This window comes from Thunnus maccoyii, chromosome 1 (assembly GCF_910596095.1).
Source record: "Thunnus maccoyii chromosome 1, fThuMac1.1, whole genome shotgun sequence".
Lineage (NCBI taxonomy): Eukaryota > Metazoa > Chordata > Actinopteri > Scombriformes > Scombridae > Thunnus > Thunnus maccoyii.
The window spans coordinates 8,665,269-8,685,338 of record NC_056533.1 but is presented as its reverse complement, the minus strand read 5'-3'; the positions used below and the strand labels follow the sequence as shown (position 1 = coordinate 8,685,338).

The 20,070-nt window shown below is 39.0% G+C and overlaps 1 protein-coding gene across 6 annotated transcripts in view; it reads right to left on the bottom strand.

The window, feature by feature from the left end:
- Positions 1–20,070, bottom strand: part of LOC121893881 (multiple C2 and transmembrane domain-containing protein 2-like) — a 38,875-nt gene that overhangs the window by 2,314 nt on the left and 16,491 nt on the right. For 3 of the 6 annotated variants that reach the window (XM_042406023.1, XM_042406042.1, XM_042406032.1), the window contains exons 4-20: positions 18,077–18,219; positions 17,378–17,454; positions 15,893–16,007; positions 15,699–15,731; positions 14,082–14,252; positions 12,611–12,741; positions 11,757–11,943; positions 9,822–9,915; positions 9,613–9,715; positions 9,325–9,427; positions 9,028–9,129; positions 8,866–8,940; positions 7,458–7,577; positions 4,444–4,557; positions 2,906–2,947; positions 828–937; positions 380–489 (exon numbers count right to left, since the gene is read on the bottom strand). In XM_042406023.1, the coding sequence (XP_042261957.1) occupies positions 380–489; positions 828–937; positions 2,906–2,947; positions 4,444–4,557; positions 7,458–7,577; positions 8,866–8,940; positions 9,028–9,129; positions 9,325–9,427; positions 9,613–9,715; positions 9,822–9,915; positions 11,757–11,943; positions 12,611–12,741; positions 14,082–14,252; positions 15,699–15,731; positions 15,893–16,007; positions 17,378–17,454; positions 18,077–18,219 (1,830 nt within the window). Of the gene's footprint in view, positions 1–12; positions 95–379; positions 490–827; positions 938–2,905; positions 2,948–4,443; positions 4,558–7,457; positions 7,578–8,865; positions 8,941–9,027; positions 9,130–9,324; positions 9,428–9,612; positions 9,716–9,821; positions 9,916–11,756; positions 11,944–12,610; positions 12,742–14,081; positions 14,253–15,698; positions 15,732–15,887; positions 16,008–17,377; positions 17,455–18,076; positions 18,220–20,070 lie in introns of those variants that run through there. The other 3 variants (XR_006095443.1, XM_042406051.1, XM_042406065.1) reach the window with 3 other exon arrangements.

The window sequence follows — 20,070 nt, the reverse complement described above, 5'->3', positions numbered from 1 at the left end:
ACAAACAAATACCTGCAGAAGAGACTCATGCTGTCCAAGAATTATTGCTTCGAGCGCTGCATGACTTCTCCATGTTTTACTTTCACTTTTTAGTCTGGGGAGAGTCACAACATTTTAAACTCTCGTCTTTCAGTCAATATTCTTCTCCAGCAAGACATTTAACAATAGAATACACTTCAATTAATACATGAATAACATTATAAACCGCTAATAGTAAAGAGATTAAAGGAGAAAAGTTACAGCAACCACAAAATATTAGGAGAAAATATTCCTGTGACCTTGTAAATGTCCTTGTAAATGGAAAATAGAAAGATGCAATAAGGGGGGGGACTTGGCTAAAATGGAGGCAGACACATAAATACTGTACTGATAAACTTACCCCATATTAAAATTATGTAGCGTGCTGGTATGTAGTATGTGAGGATTGTTGCAATGACAAAGACCAGGAAAGCCAGGCCAGACAGGAACGGCACAGACCAGTTGAAAGTGCTGATAAATTGAAATAACGCATATCAGTAAGTGCACAAGAATTTTTGTTCCATACTTAATGATTTCCAGCTTCAATAATCTTCAATTAATTATTAACAAAATATACATCTTTTACCAATCATAATAAAATCTAAACAAGGCCCTTTATTGTAGACTTTTTTTTCTTATGCTTAATAATTTCAGAACAGGACAATAAAAAGATATGTTAAAAGATTCCGTACATAGTGCATTTCAAGACAAGTACATGATTTCTGCCAATTTCATACTGTAATCATAAACATTTGAGGTTAACATTCAACAGTGTGAGCTGTAATTGAGAAATCATCTTTACTTCTTACTTTTTAACCCTCTCCCCAAAGCTGGCGATCTCGTCCAGCAGGTTTTGAAGGGTGATGATGGTTTCTTGGACCATGTGGAATTTCTCTATCAGCCCTCTCCTTTCTGACTCCTACAGAAAACAACACATACAAAATCAATTGTTGCCAGACAAAAGGTATTCATACAGTCCACAACAGAAAGTTCAGAATTAATTCTGTATTAACTGTATTATTGGACTGTCTTCAATGTTCTAATGAAAGCTTTGTCCTGCGTGAATATTATTGTTGTGAGAGTTTGACAGACATGCAGCTCATTAAATTAACAGATTTAAGTACTATTAGTACCAAATAATATTGAGTAAAGTACATTATTAAAATAGGTCTAAAACAAGTACAAACACTTTGATTTGTATGTTTGTTACACTGTCTATTACATCTAAGTGATGCAATTGTTTTAGATTATATGATATTGCTTTAGGTCATATTTTACTGTGCTATATGTATTGTCCTATGTGAATTGACTGGTTTGATCAGATCTTTCTTATAAAATAGAGTGTAAATCTAAAAAGAATTTATGGTTTAAGAAAAAACTGTTTGAAAAGTAAAGTCTTGTGAACAAAAATTGTTTTAATATAATTCATTACACAGAATAACAACAAGTGAGTTGTTAAGTAAAAAAGTAGTTTGGTGCAATTTGAATTTAATAAATGAATTGAATTTAGTTTGGTTTGTACCCTAAAGAAGAATAAAGACATTCAAATATTTCAAAAGCATGGAGGTAATTTATTAGGACAAATATAAAATAACTGAGATTTTTTTCTTTTTTTTCTGGTCAGACTGAGACATGCTCAAGGCCACAGGTTTGATTTCTGTGACCGTTCACAACAATGCTTTTCCAAGTTTCTCTGAGCAAGAAACCACAAGACTGAAACAGCCTCATACACTGTTGCTCTGGATAAGTGTCTGCAAAATGTGAATGTAAAGGCAGATACTTTCAGAGCAAGTTTGAAAATATCTTTTTTGAAGTGAAGGCTCTTCAGAATGGGACTGGACTTCACATTATGAAAGAGAAAAGGTAGCGTTCTCAGGCTAGTCCAGATCCCAGGAGGGAAGGACGGCTCTTTAAAGTAAACAGAAGAAAGCAGATACTCTGAAGATCTCTGCAGTGAGAGCCAGACTTCAGACAGAGACACGGCCTCATGTCCACATCAAACACAGGGAGAATGAAGGAGGGTTATAGGACTAAAGAGAGGGGATGGGGTCTGTGGGGATAGTGGGATGGCAACGGTGGTTATTGGGAGACTGTTTACTGGCCAAATCCATGGTCTTTGTCACTGTGTGATCTCAGTGATATATGTTTGCTTCTGCTCGGAAACACTGAGTGATTGCTGGCTCAATGCCATCCAGACTTTGGGGAAGGGCCTGGGAAAAGGGCTGCAGAGGGGCTTGGACCTGTGATATTCCAGATGCACAGTAACTATCAGTCTCAAAAAACACATGCAAGACAATTTAGTTTCACATCAGTCAAGTACCCATCAAACCCACTTACTGCACTAAACTGCTTCAGCTTTTCTGGGGTCGTGTTCCCACTAGGAACCAGTATGAGAGCCGCTATACATCAGACCGATGCAGGCCATTCAAAACGTCTACAATAATACTGCTGTCAGTCTGAAGAAATATTACATTGCCTAAAAGCATTGTAACACTTTGAACAAGAACTTTCAAAAAGCATGTCTAAGTGCTGTCATTAGTTCCATATTGAAGGTATTATATGGTGTGTTAAGCTCAGGGACTTTCCCAAATGCAGCAGAACCTTTTTCCCCCGCCCCTTTATTAGCATTTGAATGTGTTGTGACATGTGGAAACGGGTTGGTGAGGTCTTCATTAAGCCGAAATGTCTTTTGGTAACCACAAGTTTACAAAAACTACAACAAGTGGTTGGCAGGAATCAAAATACATTAGAAGATTTAGTATTGAATTAACAATGTAGAACCACACAGATACCTTTGTCAACATGTAAAAATAAACATTTATTATTCATGTGCATATAGAAATACAGATACTGAATAGATAGATAAACAGCCAGCACAGATAAATACCTTCTCATCATCCTCTTCCTCATCCCCCAAATCCATATTGTCCTGGAAAAAAGAATTACAAGGCAAATATGAGATTTATGTTATAAATCTGTTATAAATCTGTTCTGCTGTGTCCTATTGTGGCTGCATGTATGTAATAACACAAAATGAATTGTAATTCTGAAATTAATCCTTAAAATTAAAACTGATTTTTTGGCCATTTGGGGGGAGTTGAAACAAACTGTAAAAACAACACTAGTAATATTAATGCTTTATAAAGTTGAACTTGTTAGTGAACAACTTTGCCTATTTATCCAGAAGACATGAAGCAACATCAGAATTCATTTGGAGTCGTGTTTCTGATCAAATGCCGAATGCAAGTTCACTCTTCTTTAATGATGCTAAATGCTACGCTATGTTCCACCAACTAGCTGCTAACTTTGTCTTTCTGCTGTTTGGTGCTGGTCATGTTGTTTACAGCATGTTTATTAGAGCTTTTTTGCTGTAAGCAGCTGCCTGCTGCAGCCGAAAACACTGATGAAAGTGGTGCGAGTGCCAAAACAGTAAAGTTGCTAGCTGTAAAATCAAAACAATGAGCTAAAAGATGCTAAAAACCTCCATAGAGCTGACAGGAGCCGCAGAGTTGGGTGATAATTCTCTGTGGTTTAGTCACAATGAAAGACCATCTTCATATACAAGTAGTCATGTGATCCATTGTTGATATAAAAATACTGATTATAGACACTTTAATTCTATAAATATTCACACTTTAGCTTAAAGTTTACTCTCCTATTATCTGTCACACATGTTAATTATATCAATGTCACATGATGTGATAAAATACATCTTTATTTGTCTGTCATTTTAAATGGATTGCTGTAATATACTGTAGTAATGCCTATGTATTATATGCCTATATATATTTATTAACATGGTTGTAGATCAGCGTATATTTCATTCATTTCACATCAAATTCACAACCTAGTACGTTATTGTATTAACACTCCTCTGTGTATATAATTTGCTATAACCTACATTTCAGACTGTGTGTTTCAGCCATGTGGACTACCTTTACTGTATTCTGTAAATACAGCTGCTACTCCACACTGAGTATGAACAAGATACAACACCCTTAATGGCGTTTTTGTTTTGTTTTTTTAGTTTAACTGAGAGTAGAAGAAAAAAGAAAAAAGCACACAAGAGGGCAACAGCCCAATTACAGTGAAGAAGAGGCAGGATTCAGGACAATAACTGTGGGCGGATTGGAAAAAAAAAAAGAAAGCAGTGTTAGTAAGAGACAAGCACTGCAAATTAGCTTAGGCTATAATGATATGTTGCATTAGTCTATTCAGTGACTTGTCTATGCTTACGTATTATGTGTTATTTTATTATCACGTAGCTCGGTGCAGCTAGTTGCTATGGAAACAAACCAGCTATTAATTGTCAAATTGAACAAAATGTGGTGGTTTTGCTACAAAATAAAGAAAAGAAGGAGTGCGAACAGGAGCCAGCAGGTCATTTGGCAGAAGGAGAAGAAGGTGAAGCTGCTCTGGACTCACCATGTCCTGACTGACCCGACCGGAGCGGATCTGGAGGTAATTCCATGAGATGAGCAGGACCAGGAAGAGGGGCAGCATGTAAATCTCCCAGTACCACACTGTCACAACAAACACCTGCAGGCAGAGGGCCACAGAGATCACATGATCAGTTGGGTCAGACACAAGGGGGGTGTGCAGATAAAACAAACTGCTCTTCATTAAGTCACATCCAAAGACATTTTCAATAGTTCCTGAATCCCCACTAGCTAAAGGTTGATCTGATTGGCTATTGATTACATAAGCACTGGTCAAGCTGATGAAGGCTACCCTGCCACTATCAAAGCCTTGTGTCTTATGTACAGGTATTCTGCATACGCTGTGCAGGGCGACCACTCTGCTCAAGCGGACTGACTCTCCCTCCACTCACTGCATATACATTGACAACCACGTACTGTAAGTCTAATTGCTTTCCCTCTCTCATCTTGTGTACATTAAAGCCGGCCACGCGATTCACTTCAGCCACGGGGAGCTGTGTGTCGAGTGTGAATATGCCATTAACATCCATAATGGCACTTGTGATGCACATCCCACCTGTGCATGGCTCAGGTAAAAAGGATAAGAGGATAAAGAAATATGGCTTGTGATGTCTCAATTGCACGGCTAAATAGAGCTATAAAATAATCCTGTCAGAAAGGCAGGGCCGGCCAAAATGGCAGCGGGCCAAAAGGCGTGGGGAAGGGTTTACAGGTTTTTATATTCTAATAAAAATAGAAGTGAACATCTGGTAAAGACATCACTCTCCTCTGAGGCACCAACTGACATAAAAGATGGCAGATACCCCCCACCCACCACCACTACCGCCATCACATCAGCTTTAATGTGCAAAAAGCCAAGCACGCTCTTGTCTGTGTTATCACAAGCCAAAACGGGGCCTGGGAGAGGAGATGAAACCAGTTCCTCACTGAAAGGGTTATGTTTTATTAGTGAGGACTTTGTGACTGGGAGAGCCGGAATAGGGGGAAAGCCAAGTCACGCTTAGGTGGAAATGTATACACAGCCCATAAAGATTGTAATAATTGCGGCCCATTTCAGCTTGAAAGGCATTACACAGTCTTCAACAGCAAAAAGGGGCTCTGGAAATACAATCCAGATCAGAGATTTTTTTTTTTTTTTTTTTTTTTTTGAAATTGAAAGGCTACCTAATGTTGGGAGAGCTACTGCATTTTCAGAATGCAGCAGGATTTCCACACTAATGCTCAAGGAAGGGTTTACACGGCACGCCGGTAATCCAGAGGCACAAAAATCACTGACATCATTTAAACCATTCATTGTTTTAATGCCGGCTGAGGTACACGTCTACTAAAAAATACTGGCCAGTGTGAGTAGTGTGCTTAATGAAAAGATAATATTCTCATAAGAAAATGCAGGACTTTCAGCTTCTGATGAGTTGAGAATTCTTTTTCTAATTATTTGAGATTATTTGTTGGCAAACAAATCCCTCCACCTTTCACAAGATAGTAAAAGTGAAGCAGGGCAGCAGCATGTAAGAATAAGATACACTGCTGTGACTCATTGTCTATGAAATAGATCTAAAATGCACTGTATTGACTAAGGCACTCTGCACAAAGGTGTCTGCCAATCGGCAGATGTTGGAGGTAGCTCATCACTGTATCCCGTCACGTGGAGTGAAGATATGATTCATTCCTTATATGTGGTGGTATTCAGCAGACATTTATTTCCTCTCATTGAGGCTTAAAAAGGCAGGGAGCATTAGTGTGAAAACATGAGTACAGATGGTACTGTCCTTCAAACACTGCATCAGGACGCGTGGGAGGACGTGTGTGTGTGGATAACGTTGCGCGTTTGTTCATGCTTGTATGATTTGCACTCGGGTGTGTGTCTGAGCTGTCAGGCAAAACAACAATATTATCCTGTATAATTAACACCACATATAAAGATCCAGTCAAATATTTTGCATTAATATGAATCAAAGAGCAAAGCTGAGCCAGTTTGTTCTCCAGTTGGCTGATTAACTAAGAGGAGCTATTCTTTAAATATACATTACTACGACCCTTTTGCCATAAAAAAGTATCAGTCCATTGTGAGTACCTGTACATTTAAAAAGTGTTTTCAATATTTCAATAGCAAGGAGTTTCTATTCAAAGTGCACTGACCCCTGAGTCCTTTCTGGGTGACACAGTTTCTAGAGATCCAAGTAATCCTAACTTAAAAGAGTCGATGCACGACTCAAAGCTAAAACACAAAGTGGCATCTGTTCAGATAACAGCTCTGTGCTGCAGCTCGCATTTTTCACAGCAGATTGAACAAACTGTACTATTGGCCGGTGTACAGTATCTCTTTACCAGTCTCCGAGGAAATCTCTCAGATGCTCGGCAAAACTTTAGTGCCATCTACAGGACATCAGCCGCAAAAACAAAAGGAACTTTCTCTGACCTTGATTGTCTGCATAGTTAATGCACAAGTTGCTGTATGCTATTTCGATCGAGCTAGATCTGTGAGAGAATAATGTCAAAGAGATCAGCACCCACTTCACTTTGCAGTTTAAAGACAAGGGCTGAAAGGCTACTCCTTCGTTTCTGTCTACACACTTGCTTAACACTTGTATTCAACAATGGCAGGATGGAGAATCAGCCTTATCTCTGAAGAGCTTTTTAATTGGACTTCTGTCTGCATAATGGGGTCTAAATCAAACTGGGCACAGATTGGACGGAGGGTTAATGAGTTGTCAGGGAAGTAGAACAAAAATAGACTCTATTTCGACTCCACTGGGACTCTACTCTCTCCAGCTGAGGCTTAACTCTGCATCCACGAGACACGCAACACTGAAACCGTCCACTCTAACACGGAGCCGGGGCCAAGCCTGCGTTTCTGCTGAGCGAAACACTGCATTGATTAAGATTCTCGCAGGGAGAGTTCAAGCAGGGGTTGGCCAGACTGCGGTTGTCTTCCGCAGCTTGGAGGGAAAACAGAGGGAAATGCAGATAGTGTGTTGATAAGCAGTTAAACCACTTCACCAGGAAGGCTAGCAGGCTCCTCTGAACGCTCTCCCACTGGAAGCAGCTTTTGATGTACTGCAGAGTCGACATGATGGCCCTGTACAGCGTCTGAACACGCAGCACGTTCCTGGCCAGAACCTGAGAGAGACAGATTGTAAACATGCAAAACAGATAAATGTTTGTAGAGTATGTATAAAAGTGCTTAATTGAGTTTTCATTATGTATGTATGTATGTAAGTTTAATTTTATTGGAAGCTCTAATATAAAATGGGGAAATAAATCTAAATTTAAAAAATTAGCAGCCAGCAGGTAATCATGCATGAGTTGGACTTCCATCCTTTTCTGAAAATCCAGTCGACTAGTGACATAGTGAGAGTAGCTGGTATGTTTTGGCATGCATGAGCCACTGTGGTCAGGTGGCAAAAAATGTCAGTAATCTGACCTGATTTTGTCAACCAAGACTTTCAACATTAAAACTGAGGGAAAAGCTGCACGCCACGATCCGAGTCCTCAGTGTGTAAGCCAATTTTGGCGTTAGTGAGCAACATATTGTCTGACAACAATGAGTCTTTGTGGGAAGCGCAGACAGTCAGGCACCCTGTCTCGCACCCTGTCTTGCACACTGTATATCAAACTAATGTAGCAGAACAGTGGACAAGAACTCAGTCACAGTTGGGGGCAATTAAAGCTCAATTCAATTCATTCAGGCACATGAAAGTCTTTGATTTTACTCTGCAAAGCAGAAGGCTGCAGAGTCAAAGTAAAATCTTATTTTTAGTTCATAAAGAGCTAATTGGTCATAAATGAGGTAACATTTGTATTACTTGTCGTCTAACTCTCCTCCTGCCTCCCTCATATTTTTCTTTCAAATTTCAATTATTTAAGCGTCACAGGAGTATTGTCAGAGTGCAGTGACCTCTGACCCATGACCTCCTTACTCTTGGTTCTTTGTAACGTTTAATGTTATGGAGTTTGTGGCATATTTTCATTATCATTCATCTGACAATAGTTTTCTCAATTATTCCTCTATAAAAAAATGTCAAAAAATAGTGAAAAGTCCAAATTCTTCACAATCACAATTTTCTGAAACCCAACATGATCTCTTGTTTTGTCAAATCAAAAGTCTGAAACCCAAAGATATTCTGCTTACTATCACATAAAATAGAGAACAATAGCAAATCCTCACAACTGACCATTTAAGTGATTTTTGCTTGAAAAGGACTAAAATGATTCAATTTTATCAATCAACTGATTGATTTATTGACTAATCATTACAGCTGATCTAGATAAGCAGGTCAACTAAACAACTAAAATTAAAATCTAATGTGTTTTGCAAGATCAATGTTTATTTTTCATTTCTTTGAATGCAAAATGATGATTCCCCAATTTGGGATTAGACAGTAAATTTATCAGAGCTGTGTCAAACCTTTTTGGAGAATTTGGGATTATCCTCCTGGAATCTTCTCTCTCTGGGTTGAAATGTTCTTATACTCGCTCTGACCTGAAAAAAAAGTAAATGAGACAGAATCAGGCCCATTTTTCGTCAATCTTGCTCTCACGTCCTCACTGCAGGCGGACTTGTACTTACAGGGTTAAAAATAACCTCCAGCTCCAGAGTGATGCTCCCCTTCGACAAGCCACCTAAGTCCTCTTTTTTCAGCGGGAAGACAATCTGTTGTCCCCTGCGGATCTGCGGGACAGGGACAGAAAGGGTGTCAGGTGCTGAACCCAACCATGAACCTGACCATCAGTCACGCTGGATTACATCTTAGCAAGTCTTCAACCTGCTGGAGTGTTATTTCCCTCTTCACTTTAATTTAGACACTGAGTGTAAATAGATTAGTCTATTGTCTGCATGATGAACTCTTAGTGAGGTAGTACGTACTGAGAGCAGGGAAATGGCAACTTTGCCCAGGAAGTCTGGCGCCTTGTCTCCATCATCATCAAAGATAGTCACCGCCAGAACATCATGAATGTCTTTGACAGGGCTGCGGAGACACACGAGGAAGTTAGATATTCCTTCACCAACCAGCACACACTGTACATGAACAGTATTACGCCCCAGTTGTTTCATTTTTTCTGAAACTATATACATCATGTAGTGTTAACAACAAAATAGGATTGGAACGAGATTTTGTTATCATCTAAAGAAAGAAGTCTGACTCAAACTGACAATGTGAAGACTTGATTCCACTCTGGGTTGAGGCTCTTATAGACTGTGTGGGTCTGCAGCCTGTTGTTCCCCAGTTCCAGCACACAGAAAGGATCGCTCTTGCCTACAGAACACAACACAAAACACTTTCACACTGGGTTCCCATGATCCTTTTTTACTAACACTTAACAACAGAATAAAGAAAGATTCAATTAAAATGCGTGAGGTACCATTTAAATCAGCAGCCATCAGATCCGTGGCCTTGATCACTTTGACTTGAAGGAAACCAACATCATGGAGGTTTTTCAGGGACCTTTTCAAACTCTGTAATAACAGTAAGTAGACAGGAAACATGAGGGTTTGGAGGCATTTTAAATTAGAAAACACTGCGTAATCCTCAACATCTGTTGTTAATTTAATTATAGCGAACAAATATTTAATCTGGATCTGGAAATGCATCAAAATACACAAATTCAAAGACAATCATGGGACACATGTGCCAGACTTTCTTTTCATTTAAGTGCAGTAATGAGAAAAAGGAAAAAATGTTAAAACATTCTTTATCACTGGGTAAGAAATCTTTGAGAAAATCTACATTCAGATCCAAATATCGGCACCAAAAACTAATTACTTTTCCTAGGCCAAGCCTTTCATTAAATTTCATAGAAATTAAGTTTCAAATTCACAGCATAAAGACAATGTGTTTATACTGTCTATACAGTATTGTAAATGTCTGCAAACTAGTCAGGTAACGCAAATGCATTTGCACATTAGAAAATTAATAATAAATCAACAGGAGATATAACAGACCTTGGCTAATCTGTGTGCAGATGTTTTTTCCCATTTTAGTGCCAGAAAGACTGAACACTTTGACATTTGACACAACAAAATAAGTTCTATGAAGTTCAGGTAAATGTTGTAAAGGTGGTTAAGTGTTGATGGTAAATTGAGACTTCTGAAATATGAGGGACAGCTGTCGAAACGCAAACAGATCCAAACATATTAATTCAAAAATTTCATACACAGTTCAGCCATATACTAGGTTTTGACCTAGTCTTGTTGTTCTTAGACCAGATAAAAAGGTTGCTGTTCAGCAGTCTTACATGTCAGCATTTTCCACAAGCACTTAAATGCATCACGACGACACGCTTTTAAACCTGCTCACAAGTGTATTGCCACATAATTATAATGTAACTTTGACAGTAAATCTGACTAAATGTTCACCGTGACAGCACATTCAAGTCACTGCAGGTTTCTGTTTAAACTGCTCTGTCATGAACCAAAACCAGTGGCTGCATAACAGGTTTAATATCATGGAATATGACATCAATTTTTGTGCTTGTTTATTTTCATTGTGCATATTTTTTTCCAGGGAAATCTCGTTCATGATCACTGTATCTGTTTTCATTGTTATGGCCACGATACCCAGTCGTTTCTTTTTGTATCACTTATAGACCATAGTATTCTGAGCTTACTACATGTTTGCCTTGCTGATGTTAAAATCAGATATCAAAAAATATAATCTGTCTGAAGCTCCACTGAAACAGCATAAATCCTTGTTACTGGCTCTCAGCACATTATCAGAGAGACACTGCCATCTCTTGGCCCTTCAACACAGAACACACAAAGAGCTGCAAGAGTCCTGGGAGGAGTTTTGACTTAAATAAAGTTAAAACTGACTCAAAATCTGAACCCCTGATTGCAAATGTAATGAAGGCATGTTTTATCATCTTACGGCTATCACTAAGGTCAGATTGGGTGTTCACTCTTTAGCTGTGTCTTCATTCTTGTAATGAGATTTTGGTGGCATCAACAAAATTTGGACTGACTCCAAAATTGAGTTAAATATTTTACTGATAAGACTGATAAGATTTTATTGATAGATTACTGATGACTTACTGAGCACTTCATGGAGATATGCTGCTTATAAAAGCATCAGGTAGGGCTTGACTGGTCTACAGTCGAGGCTAAAGGCTATTTGTTGTTGCTTTTTGTGAATGCAGTGGACGGAGGAGAAAAATAAATCAAAGGATCAGGATTTGTTTTTGGTATCTTGGGGATGATATAAATACAGTTATATCATTTTCAGGTATACTGACAGCATCTATTGGAACATATACATGATAAAGTACAGAAACAAGATACACAAAAATGTAGATACTGACGTAGTTGTCCAGCTGGTTCTGTCGTTCATGCGATTCGTCAAGCGGTGCGGCGCAGAGGTCAGAGATGGAGACACCACTGCATGCGGTGATTGTAACCAGGAAGACCAGGCGTCCTCTCCCCTGGTCCAGGGTGAGTGTGTACAGCTCCCTCTGATTGACAGGGACCCTGGACAGGTCCACTTCACACCTGTACACACAAACGCACACATACACAGGAATTTACATACTGTATGTTCATGCTGGCACATGCATGCAGGTACAGTTGTAGTCATACACCACGATGCACACATGCAGGCATAACAGCAAGTGTACACATGTGCACACAACCACATTCACAAGATAAATGTCATACATGTAAACACTGATCGTCACAATGCCAGCCCAAAATTTTTACATTGGTCATTGCTGTATGGTAAAGCCCAGAAGGCATTTGTTTGGGACCAATACCATGCAAAGTAGGCTGCACAGAAAACAAGCGACTGTTAGCCACTAACCAGAAACCTTCTGTCACCTGACTGGCCAAACACACCTCTTACTGGGCTGACATTGGCCTTTGTTTTATCATGTGGAGAAAAATGGCAGCTGCTCTGCAAACATCTAATCTCCTCTTAACTATCCAACAAAATCAGTTTCTGAATAATTTAGATGAGCAATAGGCAATACATTTGCAGAGTCATGCTTTATTTTATATCTATAACCCATGACCAGTTGCTCATGAGGATATATTTTGAATAGGTCACATTTTGATCTAAACACTCCCCATAGTTTTCAGATACTGTAGGTCCAGCAGTGAATGTTTTCATTAAATGGATTGTCATCTTGTTTAAACTGAACTTATGAGAATGGAGACTCACATTCCCAGACACTCCTCGTTCCTTCTTCCTTCCTTGGACAAGAGCTCCGCCTCTAGGATGTCCGGACTGTCCAAGAACCGACTAAGGGTGAACCTCTCTCTCCACTGAGGGTTGGCCACTTTGCAGTGATTCTGAATCGGACGGGAGGTCAGAACATGAAACACCAGTAAATAATTTCATATGCCGTCATGTTGAACACTGACAGCAGCTATTTAAATCCAGATGATGTCAGAAAATGTTGCTACCCAAATGCACCTGTTATGTATTTATGGTGATTATTAACCTTTTCTATGTGCTTTAAAAGTCAATTTTATGTCAGTAAACTGTCAAAATATATGCACTTTTCTTAAAAATTTGTAGCTATCCAAATTATTTTCTAGTTTCAGGGTATCCAGTTTTTTTTAAAACATTTGTTTCTGGGTGTGATTTTCCAACAGATTTGTGTGAACACTGTGTTGCTGAGCAACTTCTATCAGAGATTCTCATCAGCACATGAGGCCATATTAAGTGCTGTCACTTTGAACCTGAAAGTAAGAAAAGAAAAGCTGCTCATTGGCATGCAGCTTTGATGTGTAATGGATGATGCTGCAGAATACCAAGATAATGATCGGTGACAGTAACCACAGAGCCAGTTCAGCATCACCTCACATAAACATCCAGTTTACCTCCTTGCTCGGCTCTCATTTACTTTCTTTTTCTAGGACTTTACATGATCTGTGGTCACAGAATTATACAAGATTATAATGGCACTGAGGTTCTAATATTAGCACTTTTGAACAGATCATCATACTTTTGTATTGCAAAACTCTCTTGAATATGGACGTTTGGTCATGTGCTGCAAATATAATTTTATAAAACTACTATAAATTTATTTGGACCAAATAATCCCAAAGACAGAAGATCATTTTAACATGCACAGAAGCTAAAATGTACCGTTTGTGGTCATTTGTTTTTTAAATAATTAACATATAATAATTAATAATTACGGTACAGCATCTGTAAGGAGAGGACTGGTGAAGGTTAACATCCACTTTTAGTTAAACCAGCTACTGACTGACTAATTTCATTTTTTGTACATGTTTTAGGCATCTAAGTGAGATTCTGACATATCCAGAATGACTTGGATCATATGAAAAAAAAATTGCATTGATTCCCCAGTTACTAAAAATTACAAGCAAGAATCTTCTAAAAAAGTTAAACAAATAAAAGTAGAGTTTAGAGGGGAGGGAGGGGGCAGGGAGAAAGGAGAGGAGGAATGACAAGAAAAGAACAGGGAAGGAAAATAGGGGTTTAGGGACAAAGAGGTTAAGTAGTGAGGAAGAGTGTTAAGAATTGGAGAAGAAAAGGTGGAAGAAGAGTGTCAGGAGAAGAAAGAGGTGGTTACAAGAGAGTGTTTTTGTAAAAAACAGGGACAATTCAAGAGGAGGAGGGGAGTGGAGGAGATGAAAAGCATCAGTCCTCCATCCAGTACCTTGCTTTTGTATCTCTGCTCTCCCAGTCTGAAGCGAACAAAGAGCTGACCCCCTTGAGTGTCCAGCGGCACCTCCTGACCTTCCACCAGAGTCACTGACACAACAGAGCTCCACAACTGACTCTTCTTCAATGTCTGCGACAGACGAAAGCTCTGAGAAGAACCAACCGACTGCAGGAGAGGATGAGGAGAGGAGCGGAGAGACAACTGATATCAGGAAATCTATTACTTTAATCTGATTCTTTTATATTTTGACCAATATTATCAGTAAAGAGAGAGACAGCTGAGAAAGTAACCAAAACATAAACCAGCGCAGCAACCAGAAGTGGGATTCTACTTTAAAACTGTCACCTACACTATATAAAATTTAAAATCAGATGGATACATTCTGCAAATCAGTGTTTTGGACATCAGACAGACAGCTAAATGAGATTATGTCCTTTTTTCCAGTGAAAAGAGAATGAAATTAATGTTTCATTTAACTGAGAGATTAGGTAAAGCTTGCAGTAGCTACAGTGCAGTGCGACATATCGCTCTTCCATACATAATAGGCAGCCATATTCTAAGATAATTAGCTGATCTTACATTAAGACACGGCGCTGTAGGAAGATAAATTTAACCCAGATTCAATTAACGTACATCGAGCTGACACTGCTGTACTGTGTAACTCTGTTCCGCCTCATGCATAGGCATCAATTAATAGACTGGACTGAATGAATCAGGCAGAGGACAGTCAGTATCTTAAGTAGAGGGGGAACATGCAGTTAGTGGCCACTTTATTAGGAACACCTTTTCAGTAATGCAAACAACCAGTCCCTCCAAACACTTGACATATACCGCAAAGCATGCAGACTAATCCTTTGAATGAGCACAGATGCATATAGCTCTATAGGATACGATGGCCATCAGTGAGAAGTTGGAGGAGAATTGTTAGACGAGTACACAGAAAGCTGAGTTTAGCAGTGGTGTGCTGAGGGCCGTTTCTAAATGTACTAATCCGCTGAGTTGCAGCAAACAAAAACTCAGAGGAATGTTGTCAGCACTTTGTGGAATCCACACCTCGGAGATTTTAGCTTCGGAGGCAACAAGTGGTCCTGCTCCGTCAGTACTAGGCAGGTATACCTAATAAAATGAGCACCTGTGTTGTTTAATATTTGATTTAATAAAAACAACACATTCATTTGTCAGATTTAACACTCTATAAAAGACACACTGTTGTCTTTACTCTAAAAAATGTCTGAGAGTGTAATGTGGTGATTTGCTGCACTTGTGCAAAAAGACAAAAGCATTCAGATCCAGCTTCAAGTACATGTAGCTGCCAAAATAAAGGAGACACCAACAGAAAGTGATATGTTGGTCATTGAGGAGACACCAGATAAGCTTCACTGTACCTTGTGGTTCCAATTTGACAACTCTTGACTGTATCAGAGAGGCCGAACCGCATGATGGATGTTGCACTGACGCATTATTTTAGAGACCAGACCTAAATGGAAGCTCTACGTTTCACTCTCTACCTCTCGCTTTAGTTTTTAGACTTCATGTACTGAAGTTTATAATTGGCAGGTATCTGTAGGTCACTTATTAATGTCTGTCCAGTGTGTTCCCTCCATGCCTTACCCTAATACTTCGTTTTCTTTTTTGGGGCCACCGCTGCCAGCCGGAGCATGCATGTTAGGTGCAAAACAAAAATGACACTGTGGTTAGTAGACTGTAGATAGGAACAGATATACAAGTATGACTAACACAATGCACAACAAATAATCCCTCCTGCTAAAAGACATGCAGCAAATACAGATAGGAGCTTGCCATACTGGGCCTTTTTTGCTGTCTCTATGTCTGAGGGACAGACTCATGTCCACCAGAACGACGCCCATGTCATCCTCCAGGCTGTTCGGGTCGTCTAAAGGCAAGGACAGCTCATTGACCCTGAAAATAAAAAAGAGAGAAGAGTTCCAGCTTCAATTAAAGTTAAACAGATCTGGATAAGATATGGGCAGTCATGAGCCATGGAGTGCCTGGTGTATGCTGCAGGGTTTTATACAGACCAAACACAACATTATGTGGGTTCACTCAGCAGCATAACGTCACCGCAAGAGAGGAAACTAACCAGCAGTCTTCTATTGATGGACACTGAGCAGTTACACTGGTGCAGATGTGGATTATGTGGTTAATGTGGGTCATGGAAGCAAGCACATTATTTTTAAAAATACACACCGAGTGACAAGTTTTTTGGGTACACTTCCATAGTCTAATGCAATCCTATAAACCTTTAAGGCGTAGTTTCAACCTAACAATAATTTTTAAGTCCATAGTCAGTGATTATGTTGTTTTAGCTCGCAATAGAAAGTGTTCGAAATTTCTTCCACATTAAGTAATGTAACTCAGTTTATGGCATTCAGTGTATGTGTTGGCAGATTATCATGAAATGAGTTGGTAGAAGGTTGTGCCAGATTTTGGGGTGGAGAGAACAAGTGTCTTTGTATTTTGCACTATAGCATGTTTATTTTTTTCATTAGCTTATTATAATTAGGCTGTAAAGAAAAGTTAAGTTTCTAAATATAAAGAGATGTTTTAAACAGTGAATACTACAGCTACTAATAGTTGATCCACCACTCACTAATGCAACACACTATACTGTATATGCTGACTGCATAGAAAATCATCATCAATATTAAACAGCGTTGATAGTTTAGTGCACACTAAAATTAAATTCTACAGTAAAAGTAGGACCCAAGTGAAACTGCCACCACACTCTTCATAATTAATGACGACACTTTCCTCCAGAGCTAATTTTCACCATTCATACTGCAAGTGCACGGCTACACTAGAGATAGACCCATAAATGGGCTGAGCTGATATATTAGCTGATATGAAGTTTATTGTAGATATAATGGTATCAGCAAGTCTGCTGCAAAGTAGCAAGAGATGCCAAAGATATGTTTGAGGTAATTTAGAAACAATGTCTCCACTACATAGTTTGTCCACCAGAGAGCACTGACAAGTTTAGTTTTCAACTGCAACACATTTTGCCCACTGTTCTTTAAAGCACACACACACACACACACACACACACACACACACACACACACACACACACACACACACACACACACACACACACACACGAACAAAAAAGGGATCCTAATCATCATTATCATCATCAAATTTCTTTACATTATGTGTTTATATGTGTATATAATGGCTGATGTATACAATTTTTCAAACTCTCAGTATCAGTATCAACACGTGCAGCACTCACTCAGAGTATACTGACATCCTCTCACTGAGGTACTCACCTGTCAGTCTCCAGATCACTCAGGATGACACTGGCAGAGCCCATGAAGTCATCGGTTGTCAAATCACGGTCGTACACCTGGGTCATGTCAAGATACAAGACAATTATTGTGATAATGTACTATCGTCTGTGGAACCTCACACATGGTGTAATTACATCTGTGTTGTGGTGTGCAAAAGCTGATCAAGCTTGTATATTGGTAATACCACTACAACACAAATTTAACTGTAAATATAATCAACTAATGAAATATTGCAAGTCAGAAAACACGCACTAACATGCTCCAAGGTTTCAAAACTACAGCTGACTTGAGGTGAAGTGTTGTTGACTTATCCCATACAGCTGAAATATCACAAATCTAATCCTGGTATGTGGATACAGAGCTTCCTGTTGGTTTGTTCTTATTTGTGAGTGCAAATTACACTGCCCTTCTGCAGGGCTCTGGGGCTGCACCAGAGGTGCAATCATGGTAATCCCCCCTGAGCACTCTGCATTGCAAAAAAGTGTTACAAGCCAGAGAAACATACAGAGCATTACAGAGAAGCTCTGACTGACAACATCTTAATATAACACATTTCACACCTTTCCTGCAGGGCATCAGCAATGTCGACCCACTGACACACCATAAACGGTGTAAAATATTGAACTTCTATAGAACAGAATAAAGTATTTATCTCATGAGGAGTGACAGAGTGATTACCTTGATGTATAGTCTCTGGTTCAGATCCTTCACAGGTAAAGAGAAGGACTCATTCCATGTGGGGTTGAGGTTTTTATAAATCACTTTGCTTTTGTAGAACGTTTTACCGTCCAATTTGAATTTCACGTAAGGGTCGCTGGTACCTGAGAATGAACATAACAAAAAAAAAAGCAGGATTATTTAATCTTACTTCTCATTTATGTTCCTTACACTGATCAGACTGGTTGGTTCAGCGTCTTGTTAAATGACACTTCATAAGGACACATGCTTGTTGATGGAGATATTTTCTGCTGCTAAACATTTTTTGGAAAGGTTTTGCTCCCGACTTCACAGGCCACTAATTATTATTATTATGAATCAACCCTCATCCTACCAACATATTTAACATACAAGGACTACTGACTGGGATCCCTGGAGAATCATAGAAAAATGTTAACATTTCTTCTCAAAACATTATTAGTTATGTAATTAATGTCATCTGAAAAAAAGATTATTATTATTATTTTAGGAAGGTTACATGTAATTTGCATAGTGTATAAAATGAAAATATATACTTCTCTTTAATACAAATTACAGCTTTTATTTCTACAAAGCCTTCAAAATGACAGAGTGCCCTACACCCCTGATAGTGTGTGATACTTTAAATTAGGACCCCTGGAAAACATGAACTCAATAAATAGTTCCATCTATTAACACTGCAAAGACAGAATTGTCACAAAGTCACAAGGAACAAACTGATAGACAAAGTCATGAAAAATTGGAGTACAAGTATACTTCTAGGGTCTGCCAGTCAGCATGATTAAGGTTAACAGTCTGAAAGACGTTAAGGACTCTACTGCTCCTCTGCTCACTCCATCTGACACATTCAAAAGCAGGGTCAACTTGTTGTCACCACTGACTGTTTATACTTGATTTCAGAGAACTGATAAAATAACATGCTTCTACCATCAAAACTAGGTTTTCATGTAGCCATTTACACTTGTTTCTTAACTTCTAAGGACATTTACAACATTGCTGTGGTTTCCAAGAAGAGGAGGGACCAGCATGCATAGTGTCATCTTTCGTGTCTGTATGGAGGATGTGGGTTTTTCCCCTCCCCAACCGATGGGCCACAACTTCCTGAATCAATAGCCAATCAGATTTCGGCTTCCACTGTGAAATGATATTTTCAATGTGTGTGTTTATGTGTATTTACTAGTGTTTTATGACTGGTGATTGCGTGAGGATTCTTTTTATCATTATTTTTAGATCTACATATCTCATATTTGTTGCTGTTCTGACAAATTGTTTTCACTCCATGGTGAATGAAGTATCATCTGTGACTTTTAGCAGTTCTGTCAATTAACCAGCTGAGGGCAGCACGCTATCAAACACAGTGTGGACCATCAGCTCATACTCTCCTGCATATTGTCTAGTTCTGTGTGTTTTGCTGTTACAATATGAGGTTTACATTATAAACCTGCTATGAAACAAACCAGCGTTGTCCATCAGCAACTGTCAGCATATGTTCCACATGCAGGACCGTGCACTGACATTTTGGGGGCAGGTGCTCAAACGAAAAAAAAGGGCAACTGATTACATGAATTCAAATTACACTTCTGTTGGGTTATCTCATTGATCAGCAGGCAGCGCAGCAATGATGCTGCTGCTGTATGAACACACACAGTGAACCAAGGAACCAACCGGAGCAACTTTGATCAATTTTACAATCAATAGGGAATCAAACTGTCTCAAAGCTGCGTCTCATCAGACCAAATCCTTAAGTTTTTTTAAGAATAAAATCAACCTGAACTAGATCTCAATCTACACTTTTACACTCAGGAAGTAAAAGTTCATCAGGTTGACCTTTGAGTCATGTTCAACAACAAATTCAGACTCTTTCTCAGAGTGGAAACCCCTCAGAGAATAAAAATTAAAACAGAGACAGGATGGAAAGAGGAGGAAGAGGAGGAAGAAGTCATAGCACCTTAAAGATGGCTGGCAGAGTGTGAAGG